Source organism: Tripterygium wilfordii, chromosome 15 (assembly GCF_013401445.1).
Source record: "Tripterygium wilfordii isolate XIE 37 chromosome 15, ASM1340144v1, whole genome shotgun sequence".
NCBI lineage: Eukaryota > Viridiplantae > Streptophyta > Magnoliopsida > Celastrales > Celastraceae > Tripterygium > Tripterygium wilfordii.
Genome location: NC_052246.1, coordinates 1,786,586 through 1,805,867, shown reverse-complemented (window position 1 = coordinate 1,805,867; position 19,282 = coordinate 1,786,586). Strand labels below are relative to the sequence as shown.

At 38.8% G+C, this 19,282-nt stretch overlaps 5 protein-coding genes across 6 annotated transcripts; all 5 read right to left on the bottom strand.

Moving 5' to 3' along the window:
- Positions 1-11: 11 nt before the first annotated feature.
- Positions 12-3,639, bottom strand: LOC120017003 (protein SEH1). The gene is made up of 8 exons (XM_038870036.1): positions 3,423-3,639; positions 3,182-3,293; positions 2,952-3,052; positions 2,353-2,430; positions 1,899-2,054; positions 1,591-1,703; positions 633-759; positions 12-328 (listed from the first exon to the last, which is right to left on the bottom strand). The coding sequence occupies exons 1-8, from the start codon at positions 3,579-3,581 to the stop codon at positions 197-199; spliced, it is 978 nt and encodes a 325-aa protein (XP_038725964.1). The 5' UTR covers positions 3,582-3,639; the 3' UTR covers positions 12-196.
- Positions 3,640-4,237: 598 nt separating this feature from the next.
- Positions 4,238-5,929, bottom strand: LOC120017002 (hydroquinone glucosyltransferase-like). The gene has a single exon (XM_038870035.1). The coding sequence runs from the start codon at positions 5,747-5,749 to the stop codon at positions 4,334-4,336; it is 1,416 nt and encodes a 471-aa protein (XP_038725963.1). The 5' UTR covers positions 5,750-5,929; the 3' UTR covers positions 4,238-4,333.
- Positions 5,930-6,087: 158 nt separating this feature from the next.
- LOC120017001 (high mobility group B protein 6-like) lies at positions 6,088-8,850 on the bottom strand. The gene is made up of 9 exons (XM_038870034.1): positions 8,327-8,850; positions 7,764-7,883; positions 7,411-7,685; positions 7,223-7,328; positions 7,075-7,140; positions 6,813-6,983; positions 6,630-6,718; positions 6,462-6,546; positions 6,088-6,373 (listed from the first exon to the last, which is right to left on the bottom strand). Exons 1-9 carry the CDS (start codon positions 8,786-8,788, stop codon positions 6,257-6,259), a joined length of 1,491 nt encoding a protein of 496 aa, XP_038725962.1. The 5' UTR covers positions 8,789-8,850; the 3' UTR covers positions 6,088-6,256.
- A 270-nt stretch (positions 8,851-9,120) lies between these two features.
- LOC120017283 (protein trichome birefringence-like 23) lies at positions 9,121-13,730 on the bottom strand. The gene is made up of 3 exons (XM_038870457.1): positions 13,238-13,730; positions 12,633-12,910; positions 9,121-10,256 (listed from the first exon to the last, which is right to left on the bottom strand). The coding sequence occupies exons 1-3, from the start codon at positions 13,539-13,541 to the stop codon at positions 9,477-9,479; spliced, it is 1,362 nt and encodes a 453-aa protein (XP_038726385.1). The 5' UTR covers positions 13,542-13,730; the 3' UTR covers positions 9,121-9,476.
- A 1,228-nt stretch (positions 13,731-14,958) lies between these two features.
- LOC120015934 (protein ENHANCED DISEASE RESISTANCE 4-like) lies at positions 14,959-19,282 on the bottom strand. 2 transcript variants are annotated; one of them, XM_038868444.1, is made up of 5 exons: positions 18,755-19,253; positions 16,308-18,636; positions 15,959-16,019; positions 15,643-15,866; positions 14,959-15,272 (listed from the first exon to the last, which is right to left on the bottom strand). In XM_038868444.1, the coding sequence occupies exons 1-5, from the start codon at positions 18,870-18,872 to the stop codon at positions 15,218-15,220; spliced, it is 2,787 nt and encodes a 928-aa protein (XP_038724372.1). In that variant the 5' UTR covers positions 18,873-19,253; the 3' UTR covers positions 14,959-15,217. The 2 variants fall into 2 exon arrangements, with proteins under 2 accessions (XP_038724372.1, XP_038724373.1); XM_038868445.1 differs by lacking the exon at positions 14,959-15,272 and having other exon boundaries at positions 15,649-15,883; positions 18,755-19,282.

Here is a 19,282-nt window from a genome sequence, read left to right as displayed (position 1 = left end):
GGATCACCTTCTTGATTGCATAATACCTTACAAGGCTGAAATAGTCATTGATTTTAATTTTTTGCAAAACTTTAAGCTCCTGAATACAACTTTGATCATAGCTAATAGTTACAAATTACTACACCAAGGAAACAATGGCATTTGGAATAGTACAAATAGATAACTAAAAAAAAAATTATAAGCAAAATAATCCGAGCTAAGAAGTGGGTTCAAATGCAGCTTGTTGGTTCCAAATGCCATTTAAGTTGGACTGCCACAATCTTACCGACCCATCACGGCCTGTACTAGCCAGAGTCATTCCACTCATGTCCCATTCCATCTGCCACACCTAATCACAAATGAGTGACATTTAGTTCTGTGTTTCTTCAGGGCCAGAGTAGTAAGATGTATAGGGAATCAAAAGACAAGATGAAAAAATGAATCAGAATTCAGAACCAAGAAGGCACCATAACTACGTGTCCATGTTAGAAACAAAATTAAAAACACACGACCGGTGGTTGAACTGGAAAGGTTGGGGATCATGTTGGTGTCTTGAGCTTCATTCCTCTGATGAAGTTGCCACCATGTAACCAGGAGAAAAAACTGAAAAAAAAAAAGAGGAAAAAAAAGTGAAAACTTGTTGGTATTGGTACCTCCCCATTGTGACCAGAAAGCAATGCGACCCTCTCCAGCGATAGCCTTCCATCCACATCAGGGTTCATTCCAAGATGCCATATTGTAATTCCTTTGTGAGTTGCAACAGCTATTACCTCATATGGACTACATAAAAAAAATACAAGTTTATTAAGCACACAGATGAAGAGAACTACCAGGTGCATCATTCTGTGATGCGGAAGACAGAGGCCTCAAATGAATAAACTCAAAGATCTAAGCAAAGTAGATTCAAGGGTTATTAGGGAGATCATAGAGACTAATCTAGTTAGGTTTAGGTCTTATAATGTTTTCTGAAGTTATTTCATTTTTGGGTCAATTTTAATTGGGTTTCTTTTAGTTTTCATAGTAGGGGTACAATCAAAAATTTCAGGTTTGCCTAGAACTTCCATATTTGTAAGGAGTTTTGATAGTTTCCTTGTAGGAGTTCTAGCAGACATAGAGAAAAGTCTAAAAATTTATGGATGTAATCCAGCTATTAAGATGGATGATGATGAATGAATGAATGAATGATATTGAGATGATTTGTCGCCAAGTGATTATCTATTCGATTGAGAGATGCAATCATCATTGATGTGATGCTAAGGAACTCTAGGCATGATACTTCGGTAATTTTTATTGTTCTTCATTTTCTCCACTTTTCCAGCTATTCTAGATATGTTTCTTACTTTTTCAGACCCTAAAATTATTTCTTTTTGTAGTTTATTGTCATTCCCTACATGGTGAGCGTATACTGTTCACAGCCTAATTACAGACCTAGTGCTTAAGATCCCTCGCAAGGACCCCTTAAAACAAGGACATCAAAAGCTGTCCTATGTCATTATGTTACCAACAAAACAGGTATCCAGGGCAATCAAAGTTCAAACCAACTTGTTCGAACATTCAAAAACTGTCCTATTGCATTATCATTACAAATTTACAACTGAAGTCACTACTTACCGGCCAATATTTGGTGCCCATGCAACAGCAAAAACCTGATCAGCCTTGTCGTCAACCAAAGCCAACTCTGCCACTGGAAGCCATCTTTGGTGAGCTTGATCAAATTCCCACACCTGCATTTTGATATATAATATCTGTATAACCACCCTTGATAATGCATGTTGTATATACTATCGACTACGAATTTATGAAAAATATTAATCATCATGGTTAAAATGCCACAGTTCTCCATCTCGGGGGAGGGGGGGGGGGGGACCAAAGGGCAATAATTGGTTGCAGACTTGCAGGAGATACAGAAGTGAGCATACCTTCGAGGAGTTGAGTTGTTGGTTATCTGAATTGAACCCCACTACAAAGCTCAATTCCTGGCTCTCATCGATTCGTGGATTCCAAGAAATTGAAGCAGATAAGCATGAAGCCTTCCCAAACATAGATACTGAGTCAATAACATTCTGAAGTTCGGCCTGACCCAAAAAGAAAAACGCAAAACAAGAGAATGATTAAAAAACAAGGGCGAGAATATCGTGTAACAATCTATAAAAGATTACAAAATTGGCTACTGGCTAAAATCTTCAAGCTGGTGATGCACCAGTTGGGAGTCAGAGTTTTGAGCAAGCCCCATCCCCCCAAAAAAATTTCAGTTTACAGACTATAGTTTTTCCAACATGCTAAAACAGGACTATGACCACGTCAGCATTCTGACAATAATTTGAGCACCACAAAAGTAAAAAATATGAGGGCAAAGTAGATAAGAATGAGAACCTGAAGTTGCCAATTCTTTAGTTCTAAAGGATCCAGAAGCTCATAAACTTTAACATGGCCATCTGAATAGGCCACAACCTGCAAAACAAACTCAAACAATGAACTACATAACAGGCAGTACATCTGGTAGATTAAGATTTTAGCATTTCATAATGTGCCAATAAGAAATAGCAAGCAGTTGAATATCATGAATAAAATACACTATTTTTCTCACAAACTTTATGTTAAAATATCTAAAGATCTTGAAAGTCATTTGAAGTGCGTAAGCCCCCATAAGCAAGAGTCCCCTTCAATCCACAATTGAGTGGCTCAACTTTCAATAGCAAGACTGATTTAGCAGCGGGAATAAGCCATAAAACTTTTGTTATGACCAAGAGCTAACTGAAATCCCCTAACCCTAAGGAAAGCCCCTGTGCGATTTCTCAATCTTCCTCCTGCCCCGGCAGGTCCTGGGATCCCCCTTTAAGTATGATGGCTGGAATTTTTTACTAAGTATTAATTGCAATATGCAAACAACCATTAACAGAAAGCTGCATCATAAACAGTCAGGCAATATTTTGAAAAAAAAACGAACAACACTGAGAATTTCTAAACCTCACCATCTTCAAACTTGTAGAGGAGACTCCAAATTGAACATCTAATACCCGAATCGAACCACTTCTAAAGCTTTTGCATAGCTTCCATTTTAGTGCTTGCCCATCTAGAGAATGCGAAAAGGTTGATGTTTAATCACTACAAAAACATGCTAAGAAAACCTTCCAGCAATATAATCATACACCATGCAAAACAGTTCATTCACTAACAGACTTGTCTCAAGCAAAATGAATACCTTCCGTAACCTCCTCCCACAATAACAAACTCCCATCCTCACAAAGACAAGCAACTGCATCACCGTACTCTGGAGGAATCCAAACTACCTTCACAATTCCAGCATCATGCACCTAAAAAGGCAAAGAAAACCATATAAATATATGCAGACCCACCCCTTTGAAAAAAAAGAAAGAAAGAAGGGAAATCACTCTAACTTTGACAAGACAAAAAGGAAGGCGAAATGCAGGAAATTAACGAACCCTAGACTTCGAAGTGCGAGTGAAGGAGGAGGAAGCGGGGTCACGGGCGTCGAAGATAGATAGGGTACCATCAACACAGCCAGTAGCGAGTCTCTGGCCACAGTAGTTCCATGAGGAGCATAGGGTACCCTCATCAAGCGTTGCCACTGTTTTCTCCATCTCCCACTCTGTAATCTGTATCTCCCCGGTCTTCCTCCGCTAGTGCTCGGTTAGTTTACCAGAAGGTCCAAAACTTTCTGTTTAGGGGTTTTTCAGGCCCATAATGTTAAGTGTTGTTGGCTCCAACTTGGGCCTAACAAAGCTCTAGATGCCGCAGACCCAGATAAATTGGGCAGAAGAAACAAAAGAAAAGACGTCCAAATCCAATATATGAACTATGAAGCCTAATTTTGGAACTGGTCCAGCCCAACAGGCCCAATCCATAATTTGGCCAGTATTTGTAATTTGTAGCTTTGCCATTTCGTATTTATTTTACGTGGGCCCATATTTATCATTTTCATTGCTTTTTGTGCAAGTTAGATGTTCATCATGCTAAATTTAAAAAAAATTAATGAAAACAATACCATATAAATTTGTTCGATAGATATTTGTTATGGATAAGTTTGCCCAAAACTCAGCGTGTAATCACAAAGAGGGTATTGTTCCTAGTGTAAATCGAACTCAAAACATTACGTAGCCCCATATTTTTCATTTTCATTACCTTTTGTGCAATTAGATTTTGATCATGCTAAATCTTTTTAACCAAAACGACGCCATGCAAATTTGTCCATTAAATATCAGGTACGGATGGTTCACCCCAAAACCAAAACTATTGTTGCAAGCTCTCTTTGGTTGCCAAACGCATGAAATAACATGCATTTCCGAACACATTTCAAATTAGTCAGTACATCAAAATTAGGAAAAAAGAAGTTTCATTTCTTATGGTTCTTCCAAATCTCAGCAACCTGAGCTAGTGATTTTGTAGAAGACCCTTCCTGGCTCAAAACCCTTGAAGCACCACCCTTCAAATTCCTCATCTTGCTTCTTAGTAGCCTCCCTTCTTCTCCTTCCATCAATCCCTTCACATATCTTGCAATATCATCTCGACCCACTAACCCATTTTGACCAATTCTGACCCTAACTGCAACATTCAAGTCATCAGCTAACAACACAGTATTCATCTTTTGTTCTGCATAGAGGGGCCATGCAATCAATGGCACCCCATTCACAATAGCCTCAAGTGTTGAGTTCCATCCACAATGGGTCAAGAACCCGCCCGTCGATTCATGGGCTATGACTTCAATTTGAGGAGCCCAATTGAGCACCACTAGGCCCATATCTCTTGTCCTATCCAAGAACCCATTTGGTAGAAACCCAGATAAATCTTCATCAGCTCCATTTGCTTCAAAATAAGCAGCGTTTACTTTGTCATTTGGGGGTCTCACAACCCACAAAAACCTCTGCCCACTCATCTCCAAACCAAACGCCAATTCCTTAATCTGGTCACCCGAAAGGGTCCCTCCACTCCCAAAACTAACAAATAGGACCGACCCTTTTGGTTGGTTGTCTAGCCACTCCAAACACCCAGACCGGTCATCACCCGAACTACTCTCTCTGGTCTGAGTCAAAGGCCCGACCGGATAAATCGGAGGCAAACCGGGTTTAACTTCCATCAAAGCCTTAAAAACACCCGGTTCAATATTCATAGAACTATTGACCAAAATCCCAGCCGCTAGTCGGTACTGATTGCAGATGCGAAGAGACCATCTGTAGACTTCGTTCTTCCTATCCTGAACCACATCGCATAAATCAATACCCCGAACCGGCACACACCCGGGCAAATGAACCGGTTCGGGTAGATCTCTAAACTCGCAAGAATACATTGCATCGAGTTTCGGAAATTCTAACATAAACGACAACGACATGCCTGTTGTGGCGATAAATATATACGGCGGAACACCGAATTCCGCCCCTACGTCGAAAGCTTCCGTGCCGAAAACGTCGACAACTAACGCGACCACCCGAGTGGACTCGCACAATTTCTTGAACGAGTCTCTGAAAACACCGAGGGAGCGAGTGAGGCTGAGTGTAATCCGAGCCTCGATCTTGGCGTCCGGAGGCAAGTCGTCGAAGCTGACGGGAGGGAGGAAGATGGAGGAGATTTTGTTTTGAGAGAGGGATTGGAGGAGTTTTTTCTGTGATTTCATTGGAGAACCATCGCTGGGGACGATGAATGTGATTGAGAAGTTGTGGTTGTGAACGAGTCGTTTGGCTAACTCGAAGAGTGGGATCAGATGACCCATTCCCGGAGTTGGCACAATCACTACATTTAGGGAGGAGGTTTCCATGAGTGTGGGAATTTTGGATACAGAGAGGCGAAGAAGTTATCATCTAGAGACAGCAATGAAGTTGTGGGAAAGTCATTGTTTTAAGAAAACATATCGGAAAAAGCATCAGACTATTTTAAGCACTTTACCCAGTAGGAGATAAAGACAGAAAACAGAGGCGTAAACACTGCGAATTGTACGTGTCGTCGTTCAGACTGGAAAGACCAGGTCATGGCACTCGTTATTTTTGAGTGGACAGATTAGTAAGTGATTTGCATCCAAGAGTTTTAAAAAAAGAAGAGTGATTTTGGTATGTAAATGAATGATCTGCAACTTCAATAAACCGAGCAAATACGATATCAATTAAAGTACTACTGAAATTTAGCTCTAAATTAGTTTCTTTTTGATAGTAGGATTAGGCAACATAAAAGTTGTGTTTGCATAAATGGTTTCAAGTATAATTGAACCCATGACAATATGCGAAATTCACACATAAACTTGTGTTCCTACTCTCACTGTTGTGGTTTGTCATTCCACATTGGCAGCAGCAGCAGTTTTGTTGTATTCCTCCAATTCCTTCTTATAAACTTTCATGGCCTCAGCAGCTTCGGCATTCCAAACTTGCTTCTCTTCTTCATTCAGCTCCTATTAATCACAACAAACAGACAACTCAAAAACGGCCAATTTCACCTCAAATTACAGGCAACAAGGCAATTGTCAAGACTAACTTTACCTTCCATTTCAATGAAATCAGTGCAGTAAGGGTAGAGTTGTTGATTCCTGGTCGCTCTTGCAACAAGTTCTTCCTTGCTTCCTTACTGCATCAATTCAGAAAAATTAAATCGCATCCAGTTTGTGGAGACACAACAACTTCTAGCACAACTTGTCTATTAAGTCTAACCTGAACAGAAGGAATGAAGTTGCAGGCCTCTTTGGCCTGTTAGGATCAGCATTCTGTTGCTTCTTCTTCTGCCGTTTCTCTTTGGTTTTCTGTACATTCCCCATTTAAGTAATTAACCATAGGTTCATAACCCAAGTTCCAAAAAACAGTTATAAACAGTTCATGGGAGCATATATCACCAACCTTAATAATGTTATCCGTTTTTTCTTTCTTCTTGAGCAGTTGCAAGGCTTCCTGTTTCTGAAGTTTCATCAGCTCTTCCTCTTCCATCTTGAGATTGGTAACCTCTTCTTCCTTTTTCAGCTTGTAGACCTCCATTTCTTTACTGTATTTCTCCTTGTTCTTCTTTGATTCCTGCAAATTTCAAAAGCCCACAATAATCTAAAAGCCTGTAACTTTATCATTGGAGATGATTGATAGAGGTTTTATTTAGCCATTAAAACACCTTTTCGTAGGGAGCCTTTTGCTCTTCTGTCATGTTCTTCCACTCTTCACCGGCAATCTTGGCTACCTGTCAACCATTCACAGTTATCAATTTAGCAGAGATTCCATAACTCAAGAAAAATGAAAAATTGGGGTGCCTCTCAAATTACCTCCACAAAACTTTTGCCTCCTGCAATTAGCGCTGCACGTCTCTCATTCGAGAACAGGAAAAATGCTGACATGGGATGCTTTGGTTTCAATGGATCTTTCTCTTTCCTAAGGATAAACAAATAGTAAGTGTCAATTAATAATGTAGTGGCGACAAGGGGAAAGAAGGGGGTAGAGTAGTGAAATTTACTTTGCTTTCTTGTTCTCCTTCTTGTCAGCTTCCTGTTTGAACTGGACATATTGTTCAAGCAACTCCATAGCAGTCTTCTGCATAAGCTCCTCCTCCAGGAGCTTCATTGCTTCTTTTTCACGCTTGTCCTTTGCCATAACTTGCAGATAAGCTTCTTTCTCAGCCTTATACTTCTCCTCATAAGGCTTCTTCTCTTCTGCAGTAACGATTTTCCATTTTGCCCCCAAAATGTTTGAAATTTCTTTGAACTCTGCTTCTGGATTGTTTTTCTTGATCTGCATCATCCCAAAAGTTTATAAGCACAATAAATTTCATGGGAAGTTCTAAAAAAAATCTTAATCTCTGTGTTATACCTCATTCCACTGGTCTTTGCACCACAATATGTATGGTGTGGAGGGCCGTTTCTTCTCAGGGCAGCCTTTCTTCTTTTTCTCATTCTTGTCTTCTTCATTGTTCATTGAAATAGGGAAACTCTGAAAAACAAAGAATGGGTCAAATCCTACGATAGAACAAGAAATTAAGTCCCTTTAATATCTTTTCAATTATTGAATACTATGTAAACTGATGGAGCTTCACTGACAAGAGAAAGTAACATTCCACTATTTCTTGCATTTTCCTATTGACCAAACAGAAGTTGATAGAAAAAGCATTCTGCCAAGAAAATAACTTCCCTCATTCTAACAATTTATTGGCAGGGAAAGATAAAAAGTCCAGATCTTTCAGCCAGAAAACACAGGTCTGATATCAAGAAATCAGACTCCCCATTTATCAACCACCCTAATAAACCCTAGAAATAAATATTTCCGTAAAATAAAATCAAAATCACATCTTTTTTCTCAATTTAGTGGCAGGTAGAGGTACAATAGAAAATAAATAAAAAACTATCAAAGAATAAAAAATAATCAATAAAACTAACCACGGTGGGTTTGAACTCCTTCAACTTCTGTAATTTCTTGAGTTCCACCTGCAGCTTCTCCTGCTCTTTTCCTCTTGTTTCGAGTTCCTCTTCTTTTGCCTTCAAGATCTCATCTTTCTCCTTCAAGAGATCCTCGGTCTTTTCCTTCTCAAGCCTCAACTTCTGAAGCATATCTTGCAGATCTAGCAATTCATTCTCGAAAGACTGCTGCTTTCCCTTTGAGGCCTTGCCCTTGGCCTTTGCTTTCTTTGGGGAGGAGCGAGGTTGAGAGAGGCTCTCATGGTTCTCTTTTTCCGGATCGTTATCTGATGGGACCGGAATCACTGCAGGAGAAGACTGAGAGAGCGTCTGGGCAAGGATATTAGCATCATTCGGTGATGGGTTCTTTTGCTTCAGTGCTCTCTTGTTTGTTGTGGTTCTCTTTTTCTTGATGGGTATCTCGGAAATAGCAACGTCAGCCATAGCGGCAACAGAGAGAGGAAGAACGAAAGAGCGGTTGAGATTGAGATTGAGATTGAGATTGAGATTTGAAAGGGTTTGTAGATGTGAAATACTCTGGACGAGTAGGGTATTTTATGAAGGGAAGCCCCAACGGTCAGAATTTTTTGAAATTCAAATGAATGTTTCCATGTTAGTTGTAAGATTTGACCGTTGGTAACAGGAGCGTGGATCTTTCTTTTACCAGAGCAGCCAAAAAGCTTGTTCTTTTATATTCTGTGACGATATATCCTTGGAAGCATTTAATTATATATAATATTTTTTTAAAAAAAAAGAAAGAAAAGAAATGGCAATAATTGGTTTAGGGAAAAAAATTGAGAAATAACCACAATATGCATAACCTCCTGTTATGGGTTGTAAATAGATACAATGAATGGGGACTAAGTCATGGTGTAGTGGTGAAGCCTCCCACCCCAATTACCTCTTGTTCATGGGTTCAAATCCTCCACCATACTTGCCTAAAATTTTAAAAAAACAAAAAACTATTGAATGCTTTCATCAGCATAGATAACACTGCCCCTCTTTGATCACAACAGCTGAAGTGGGAAGGAAAACCAACTAGCAAGTATAATAGTTTAGGATGACCCAATGTGTTTCTGCTTCTCTGAGTTGACAAGAAACAATCAGAGAGGAATAAGCTAATAGCTTCTGATTACCCTTCGCTGTTAACTGTCATCTCCATTATTATATCATTCCATGAGTCGATTGGCCCGGGTAAGCACCAATGCAAACAGTCATTTTGGACTTTGGCAATTTTATCCTTGGCAAACGGTTGAAACTGTCTATAAGGGCCAGGATGACCATCAGGCCTCGTCAATGAGAGATTTGTGAAGTCAAGAAGCTTAAGGTTAACCCCGTTTTTAGCAGCTTTTTCTGCTGCCTTCTCAAACTCTTCTAGTTCAATGTTGCGCAGAATATTGTTCAAGTCCTTCAGTTCGATCTCACCTTCTTTGGCTGGTGTAGTTCTTTGACAAGTTCCTCCATTATGCCATTCTCCATTTTCAAAGTGATCAGGAGTCGACGTCCTAAAGAATATCTGCCCCTTGTGTTTGGATGTTGCAACAAAGTCCATTGCATACTGTAGAGTCTTTCTGTAAGCGAAATCAAATCCCAACTCTGTAAAATTCCCTTCCGGGCATATATGGCAGCCGGCCACTGTGTTATTCTCATGGTAGATAGCAGCTTTAAGAAACCATTTCCCGGTGGAGAATATTACGTAGTCCAACCTTGGGAACAAACTTGTCCAGTTCTTATCAAGTATATCAAGATGAAGCTGGACTTCAGAAGTCGAAACACCATTATTGTCTTCAAAAATAGCAGCTTTTACGAGGAAAGGGGACCATATATTTGATATCGTTAGATTGTAAGAATTGAAATGCCACCTTTTTGATTTGTATTCCTCATCATGGTAAACTTCAACTGGTCGCTCAACCTGAATGTCAAAATGGTATGGCATAATAAGTTCTTCCAGATTTTTTCACAGTAGAGTAAAAGATAAAATTCAACCAAAGAAGAAATAGAAAAAATAAGTGCAATAGAATCAGCATTGGTCAATACTTCTCTGACACAAAACCGTACCTCGCCATACACGAGTTGCAAGAATAAAAACAATGCTCAAATTTGCAAATACTTGAAACATAAAAGATAAAAACATTTATAACCATTGAATCAATAATAAACAAATCTGAAAGCAAACTACAGCTAAAAGATCCATGATGAATTTTATCCAGAAACCCTGAAATCTGAATTAGTAAATGAATTAGCCAGAAAAAGATAGCTGACAATGCCCAAAAAAAACCAGTTATTGTACTACCCAAAGACATTGATTAACCTGCTTTTAGGAAGATTACACCATCAGCCTCCACGAATGCTTGAATGGATACACATTAAAGAAGGCTCTAAAGGCCGTAAAGCAAATCAGGAAGTTCACTCAACAGGCCATGGGGACAACTGAAGTTAGAGCAGATCTAAGTTCACCAAGCATGTTTCAAGCTGTGGGATCAGAAGGAGAGTTGTTGCATTGCACAAAAGAGAAATGATGAAGAAAATTTAAAGGAGGAGTTTTACTCACTGGGTACTGTTCTCGAGATCCCTCCAGAGGTATTCAACTGTTCAAGGGTTTGGGCACCAAGGTCATCCAGAAAGAAGATTGAAGCATTCTTCCTATCTAGGAAGAAAGTGAAGTAGTTTTCCAGGTCAGAATTGTAGATTCAAATGTTTTCGTTTGGGTCCTTTTCAATTGAACATATCTGGGCAGATTAGATTCAACTCTTTTGATTTACTCAAAAGACAAAATAGAAAAAACTTGTTTTCTCTTCATCCACGTGAACTGTAGGTTGCAGTGGAATGCATATATGCATGCTTCAAAATAGAGAGCTCTAAACAAGAAAACTGAGGTAACAACTGATAATTTTTATTTTCCATACAAGTTGCATTAATTCGTAGATAGAAGCAGGACAAAGCAACAAAACATCCATTTCCTCCTCCTCCTTTTTGTTTTCAAGGAAAATTGACACACACCCTCACTGGGATTGTACCCAAAAAAATCCCTAAACCCCTTCTTTTTTTTTTTTTTTTTTTTTATAGTAACAGGCTATGCCACCAGACTCAAAGACCCCTCAAGAAACAAGACAAGGCCATCTGTATGTTAAAATTCAGCCAGTGAAACGCTACAGTTGCTCCTCTCTCATCAAAATGGAAAAACATTAAGGGAATCATAACATGATAGAAGAATATAAACCCAAGTCATAACCTGAGTCAAATGGTTAATGATCATCTAGAAACTGAATGCTTTCCTTAGCAATTATTTTGTATCCAATGGTTCATGTTAATTATCACAGGTATTCTAGTCATTTGACTAGAATTGGCCATTCCGGCTGGAATGGGAACTAACATTCCTGTTATTAAATCATGATTTTTAAATGGGATTGACACTCATTCCCAGGAATGGGCATTCCATTCCTGGGCCAGAGGTGCAAACAAACGTGCTCTAAGAGCCTGTGATTCAAACTTTTGAACCGAGTAACAGTAGCAATGTAATAATGAATCAATCACTGATCAGCAAAAAAATTAATTAAATAAAACATTATTTAAAAGTTAAAACCAACTATTTCAACTAGACCAACAGCATAGTTTCAAGACTAGTAGGCACATTCGCCTTTAAGAATGCTGGATTTTCAAGAAAAAGAGATATCAAGTAATCATATACATAACATACAAGCCAAACATAAGCCCGCTGCAGGGACCATGAGAATTAACCAGCAAAAGTAGTGAAGATAATTCAGAATGCTATGCAACTTAAAGTATACTTTCCTGATTCGCCTGCAGGCCCAGCACAAAAGCATACAATAGTTAATAGCTTCCTACGATACCAAGGTACTGAAAATGGAAGTTGAATTCCATGAACAAAAAAATTCCGCATCAGACACAGACATCTACTTAGCATTACAAACTACAAGACATAACCAACTTTGCACTTGTCGGCCCTGACCAGGTTCAAAAGCTAAAGAATCTCTCTGTAAAAGAGAATGATAAGGTAGCTCAGATAGACTTTTGAAGGAACTGACATAATCAGCAAGAAATCACAGATGAGTTGGTAATGTTTTCATCACCATCTAGTGGCACTATGTTTATGAGAATTACCATCATGGAAACAACAGGAGATTATTTGAATCAAAAGTAAAGAAAAATGTTTTTGTACGAACAACATGCTAACAAGAGGATCAAAGTAAGCATAAGGGAGGGGCACCATTGCTGTTCAATATTCAAAGCCAACATTCAAAAGTCATCGAACTACCCTAGGACATACCGTTGATAGCATGCATAGCAATGATTGAACATGGTTTCGTGATATCGAATCTCCAATCAAGGCCCATGCTTTATTTCTCATCAATTCAAGAAATCTCTGCGCATCAAATGGAGGTAATTCACAGTCGCGTGGATTCCACCTCCAGTATAGATACCCTGAATCAGGTCGCCCATTCTTCATACAGTTCTGAGGCGTCTCAATCAAGGAGCAGCTTTCATTTGTGTAGAGCGGACCAGACTGATTAGGAATCCAATCACCATTGAAAAGATCACACTTTTCTGCATCAAAATATGATGCAATCAAAATTTATGTCTGAGGAAAACTAAACCTAAAATATACTTCTGCACAATTCAATAAATTAGACTGAGAGATTCTAAAAATGTAAAAGGGCACTTAACAAGTAGTATATTGAGTAGAACAATACCCATCAAAGTTTCCAACATTATTTGCAACTAAGACTACATCTTAACAAGACCCAACAAATGGCATATGCTTAGAACTCGAAATCATCAAGTATGGAACACTTCCAAAAGAATGTAAGAAACAAAGGAAGGCAACGAAAAAAATATTAAAAGAACCTAGCCAAAAGAAGTGAATTTGATTACCTGCATAAGGAATCTGATCTTCAGGGTTTGGTTCCTCAACGGGTTGAGCATCAGGTGAAGTTAAATCGACAGCAGCGGGAGAGATCTGCAAATCGGTCTCATCAACAGAAGGCCCAACGACAGAATCATCTTGCTTTAGAAGCTCAGCTTTATCAAGCAAACTGGTTTCGACCTGGGGTTCAAATCCTGTAGAACGAAAAACGAAGAGTCGAAAAGAAAGGCCCGTCAAGAGAACAACAATCGCTAGCTTCACAATCCAGCTTTGTTTCTTGCTTACAGAACATAGCTTCCAGTTGAACTTCATTTTCTTCACTAGATTGCGAAATGTACATGCCCCTCTAGGTAAACCAAGATCAAAGACTGATATTAAAAGCTGAATTGTACCAAAATCAGCGAGATTGAAGAGTAACAGTCGATGTCGAGCCTCTCATCAAGAGACGAAAGTGTTACCCGAAGAAGGCGAACCCGAACCAGAAGGGTCCTCTTTGAAATGGCAGTCTTTTCATTATTTTTTATTTATTTGGTGAGCTGAAAATTAATATTATAATAATACTTTTCTATTTATTTGGTGGCTGGAAAATAAGTAATATTATAATACTTTGAGCTTAATTAGCTACCCTTTTGTAATCATGATGTGGATCTACTGATTAATCAATTATGAGTCTCTAAAATATAAAGTAAAAAAATTACTCCTAAAAATATAAAGCAAAAAAGAAGATAAATGATGAAAGATTAGCAAATAAAAGAGTTATCTTAATGGTAATGGCTCAGCCCATTTGAAATATGACTTATCAAAAGAAAATTAATCGAAGATTTGTAACAAATTGATTAGGAACATCTATACAAGAGTCAGACCCACTAATCACACACAATTAACCATTCCATAGGATTTACATTCGAGAATTTCTCTAGAGACAAATCATATGGACTCGGAATGTTATGAGTTTAAACAATATTTTTATGACAACGCATTAAACTTTAACCCAATTTATGTACAGTGCCATACAGTCAGTTGTTTGGTAGTTTGTGTTTTATCCCAATTTACCCCCTTTTCCATATGAGAAACTTTTATGCTTTATTCCAATTTTAGCCCAATTTACAATTTTTTTCAGGTAGGAAAATTTTGTACTTTAGTCCAATTTTACGGACAAATTTGTATAAAACTCAATGTCCTTGTATTTCCTATTATGGTGATAATAAAGAAAACAAAAAATAGCTGTTGCTTAGCTTAATTCTCTAGTCTCACCTGCTACACAGACTTTTGAAATTTCCAGTAAAATAAAAAAAATAAAAAATGGTTAGCTGACAGTGACAATTGGATGAGTCTACCAACCACATGTTACCTTAAAGTAAAATTTAATTTTTACATATTATTAGTCCAAAGGCTCTCCAACGCCCATAACTCTCATTCCACATATCTGAAGCTTTAAGTTAGTATACAAAATACAAGTCAGGAGAGATTTGGTCAGAGAACAAGAATAACTCCAATTTGAATGCATTACTCTTTACATTTCCACTGGCAGAAACCAAATAGGGAAACACAGTTACTTCTAATAATGCAGGAACTCATGAGCAGAGACATATTAGAGCAGCCTTAAATAACTGCTGCAGCGACTATGTTAATCTGTGAATCGAGTAAGTGTGCGGCAAGCAAGCGACATACCATATGTATACAGTTTGCATCAGAAGATATTGAGGGAGAAGAAAAAGAAAACTGTAACTGTAATGCAACCTTCTATATACCTGACCAGCTGACGTTCTGGTCGAACAAAGCAGTCTGCATACCAAGAAGATGACGAGTAATGAAAGAAAAACCATGGCGTGATCGAAACATATCTTTTGATGCATATGAAGCATATTACAAGAATTTTACTTGTACATTCATCACAAGGCCTAAAGACATACAGGTAATGAGGACTGATTGCCTCATAAATTTTGACTATTACAAGAAACTTGAGCTCTTGCAAACAAGGTTATTGATCACACGAGCACTTCTGGAACTCTCATACCAAAGCCGCGCTTTAACTTTATAATTCTGCTAAAAAAAATGCCATTGGTCAGAAGTGCATCAACTAGTATTAGCTAGGGGGCTCGTCGATAAATAGTATCATGTAATGTTACCTCCACAAGAACATAGAGGCAAGTCAAATAATTAAAACTCAAAACTTAAAATTAGCCGTAGCTAGAAAACAGTTCATGTCCTTCAGCACAAAAAGTGTCTTCATTGTTTCCAATTAATTAAGCCGTAGAAAACAGTTTCTTAGTATGGTTTCAGTTTTCTTTTGAGGGAGAAAGTGGAAAAAGTAAGTGTATAATGATTTAAGGGACTATCCGATTAGTAAATTTGTTTGAGTATCTATGAGGTCTCAACAATTATAAAATCAATAAAGCCAAGAAACACTTACGTTGGAGCAAGTTGGCCAAGGCCAGCTATCTCTTCACCAGAGTCCTCGTCTAGAACTCTTCCCGATATTTCAATAATGTAGAACTTATCCCTTGTAGTTGGTAGTCCTCTGTGAGCAAGTAGGTCCAGATCTTGCTGATGAAGCTCTCTCCCATTTACAAAGATACTAGTGTTTCCATTAGCACAATTTCTAGCCATGGGATATTCAAATTCTTCAATAAAAGACTGAAACAATAGTAACACTTTATATCAGTAATATTATCAGTAACATCAACACCATAGATATGAACTTTAGATCATTAATCAACTTGTCTTACAGGAATTATTCCAAGGCAAGGTTGGCCTGTCACACCCCAAAATCCAGATCGAGAGTCGTACCTGACAAAGGCAGAGATTGCACAGAAGATACCCATTAATATTTCAGGTTATAGAAACTTATAATTTCATGTACTTCCTTAATAAAAACAATTGCATTAAAGTGAAAACTACACAATTTCACAAATCATCTTCAGGTCTTTGTTGATATTTTATCAACAGCTTCAAATTTTAATTTATAGATGAGCAATAGAATTACCAGCACAGGAAAGAACAAATCATCCCATCTTCCTAAGTAAGTTGTGCATGTTTCAAGGATATATAATGCAAATGCAATTAAGGAGGACTGACCAGTAATCTCCAGGTTGAATTGGCCCTGCTAGTATTTCAGCTTTCTTAACCACAAGGTCTGGTATAGGTTGCCCGTTAATCCAAACATTAACCTTTATGGTCTTCATGTTTTGATTAGCTCTTGAGAAATCTCTAAAGCTCTTCTTAATGAGACCCTTCAAGAAGGATTTGTTCCCCTTATTGATCCTAGCTCGATCTTCTTCTACGCTTGCCGCCATGGATTCTTGAGATACGCTAGTATTTAGATCTTCATTGAAAGAAACTGCTTCAGTCACCAGTGATACAGCTTCCACAAATTTCTGCCCAGATTCACTTTTGTTTAGAATAAGGTTTTCTTGATTAGTCTGCTTGCTCAACTTGCCCTCTCCATATCTGCTCAATGCAAGTTCAGGAGAGGGATTGCTAAAATTCTCTGCAGAATGTGAATATTTTTTTGAAGGAAAGGCATCATCTTCAGCGGGCACCTCGGAAGAAACATCTCCATGAACAATAATATTATCAAGGCTCTCCTCTTTCTCATAAGAAATGGAACAGCTCTCCTCTTTCTCATAAGAAATGGAACATGAAGAAGTACCACCATGCCTTTTGTTAGAGTCCCTGGACTTCTGTTCTTCTGACATCACGTTGTCTTTGACACCCGTTGAGTGAAGGTCATAATCAGTAGCAAAACTATTTTTGTCATTAGTATCAACACAGCCAAGAGAACTTAAAACGCCTTCTCCAGACACCTCATTTGAGCCATTATCTGCATTAGCAGTCAAATGATCGTTTTCTGTGGAAACCAAAATAATCAGCTTATTGTCCTTGACTTTCAAAAAATTAACAGTTGAGCAAGCACCACAGCGCAGTCTTTGCCGACTCTTCTCCCTTGCTTTAAATATGTGGGGCAATTTTAGCAGCTCGAAGCAACTACAACACGTTATAAATGGAGCACCACCTAATATTGGATAGCAAAGCTGTCTTCTTGTGGGAGCAACGGTTTCCTTCCTTAGATGCATCCGACCAAATCCATCAACGTCCGATTCAATGTCACTAGGCCATCCAGTATGCTGCAGTTGATCATGTGAGTGCAATAAAGGATGGCTGGCTTGAGGACTATAATTCTGTGTTCCCATCACAAAATGACTGGCATGAGTGGCGTGGTGGTAGAAATTGGAGTTGATTGGATTCTCATGCAATCTTCTGTGGCCAAGGTCAACGAGTGGTATCTGTGAAGGAGCTTGCCAATTTAAATTATAACAGAATGAACACGAGCATCCAGGCTGGTGGTACATGGTTTTCTGTGGATGTGATGGACCGTGATCACGACTGATATTCATATGTTGCTCAGATAAGTAATCATGACCTGGTCTTTTAGGGTATTGATGGGTTGAATGATTGGGAAGTGTTCCAAGCATATGCAGCCTATATAAATCCTCATAACCAGGAATCCCATTTGGAGCATGCTGCGGAAAATAGGAATTGTGCATATCAATGTCATGGCTATTCACTGAAGGAGCATGCCCCTTGCCATTGTTGAAATGCCGGGGATTGCCCCATGCAAAATGCTTTGCTGAACCATCATGTGTGAGAGTTCCACCATAAGCATCAGAAGGAACAAATTTCGCATTGATTGGAGCCCTGTCCTTTGGCTTGTCAGTCGCATTACAAAGTGCACTGAGTTTATCTTTCAACTCATCCAGCTTCCTCAGCAACTCTGCTTGATCTTGCTCCGGTTCTCGTACCCTATTAGGTCCATACAGACCCTCACGATTCTTTATATGTGAAGGCCCCTCGTCAGTATTTGCCCGAGCTGAAAACTTACCCTGACCAGAAACCCCTTTGTGGTTAACATAGCATCCCCCATGAACATCTCTTTCAGCACCCCATCTGTCCACAAACACCCTTGATCTCAATGACTCAGCTGAATTTTTCATACTAGGTGAATTCTCTCCAACACCCTTCTCCTTTATGAAATTGACAGATCTTTTCACATTTCTATCATCATCATCAATAGGATGCTTCAAAGCTTGTCTAGATTTATCAGCACAGCCAATTACTTTATCTGCCTTGCTTCGATAAAACCCCCTACCGGTATCGGTATTATAATCCCTCTCATTTCTACCATTATCAAGCATTACTTGTTTATCTTCTGTTCTTGGAGAAGATCTGTTAATCAAGTTCACATTTTTATCTCTAAAAGCTCTTTCTTTCCTTCTATTATTTTCGATTTCGCTAGTCTCCATCTCAGTCTCAGATGCAGTAACTATGCCATGGTCCTCTTTTTCCAGTAAACCATGCCATTTCTCATGACCCTCTCTACTTCTTGTTGCAGGTCCTTTCTTCTTTGCTGAGTTGCAAGAAAGAATCACCTCAAAACTTCTATTATCAACCAAATAATCTCCCTAATTTTTTTATTTTCGACAATTTATGAAAGCGAACAAAGAGAGTTAAGAGACAGAGCATACCTCGAAGCAGAGCACCACAAGCACCGCACTTGTACACAGAGACGTCTGGATGCTCCGGCAAGAGATTAAGACATTTTGGACAGCGAACTAACCGAAGCTTTGATCCATCTCCAGCCATTACTAACTATGGATCAAAGAGAAACCCAAAAACCAAATCTGGAAAGACAAGTTATATGTAGACAGAGAGAGGGACAGAGAGAGAGAGAGAGAGACTCCGTGGTTGTCGATAAAAGGGGAAGTTTGGAGGGAAGGAAAATTATTGCTGACTTGCAGCAATTTGCTTGAGAAATAAAAGGAAAGCGTCAACTGAAAAGGGTGTATTGGGTTCTTGATAAAAGCGGCGACGTCGTCCTTAGTTTTCCATGACTTGTTTGTAAAAGCTGCCCCCCAGGTCTAAAGGAGTCGCGGGACTGAGACAGGACCTGCTGCTGCTGCTGTTTTCAATCAAGAAGAACCAATCTGTACGTTAAAATTAAATTGCTTTATGACCTTAAGAATTTTACAAGCAAAACCATGCCATTATTAATG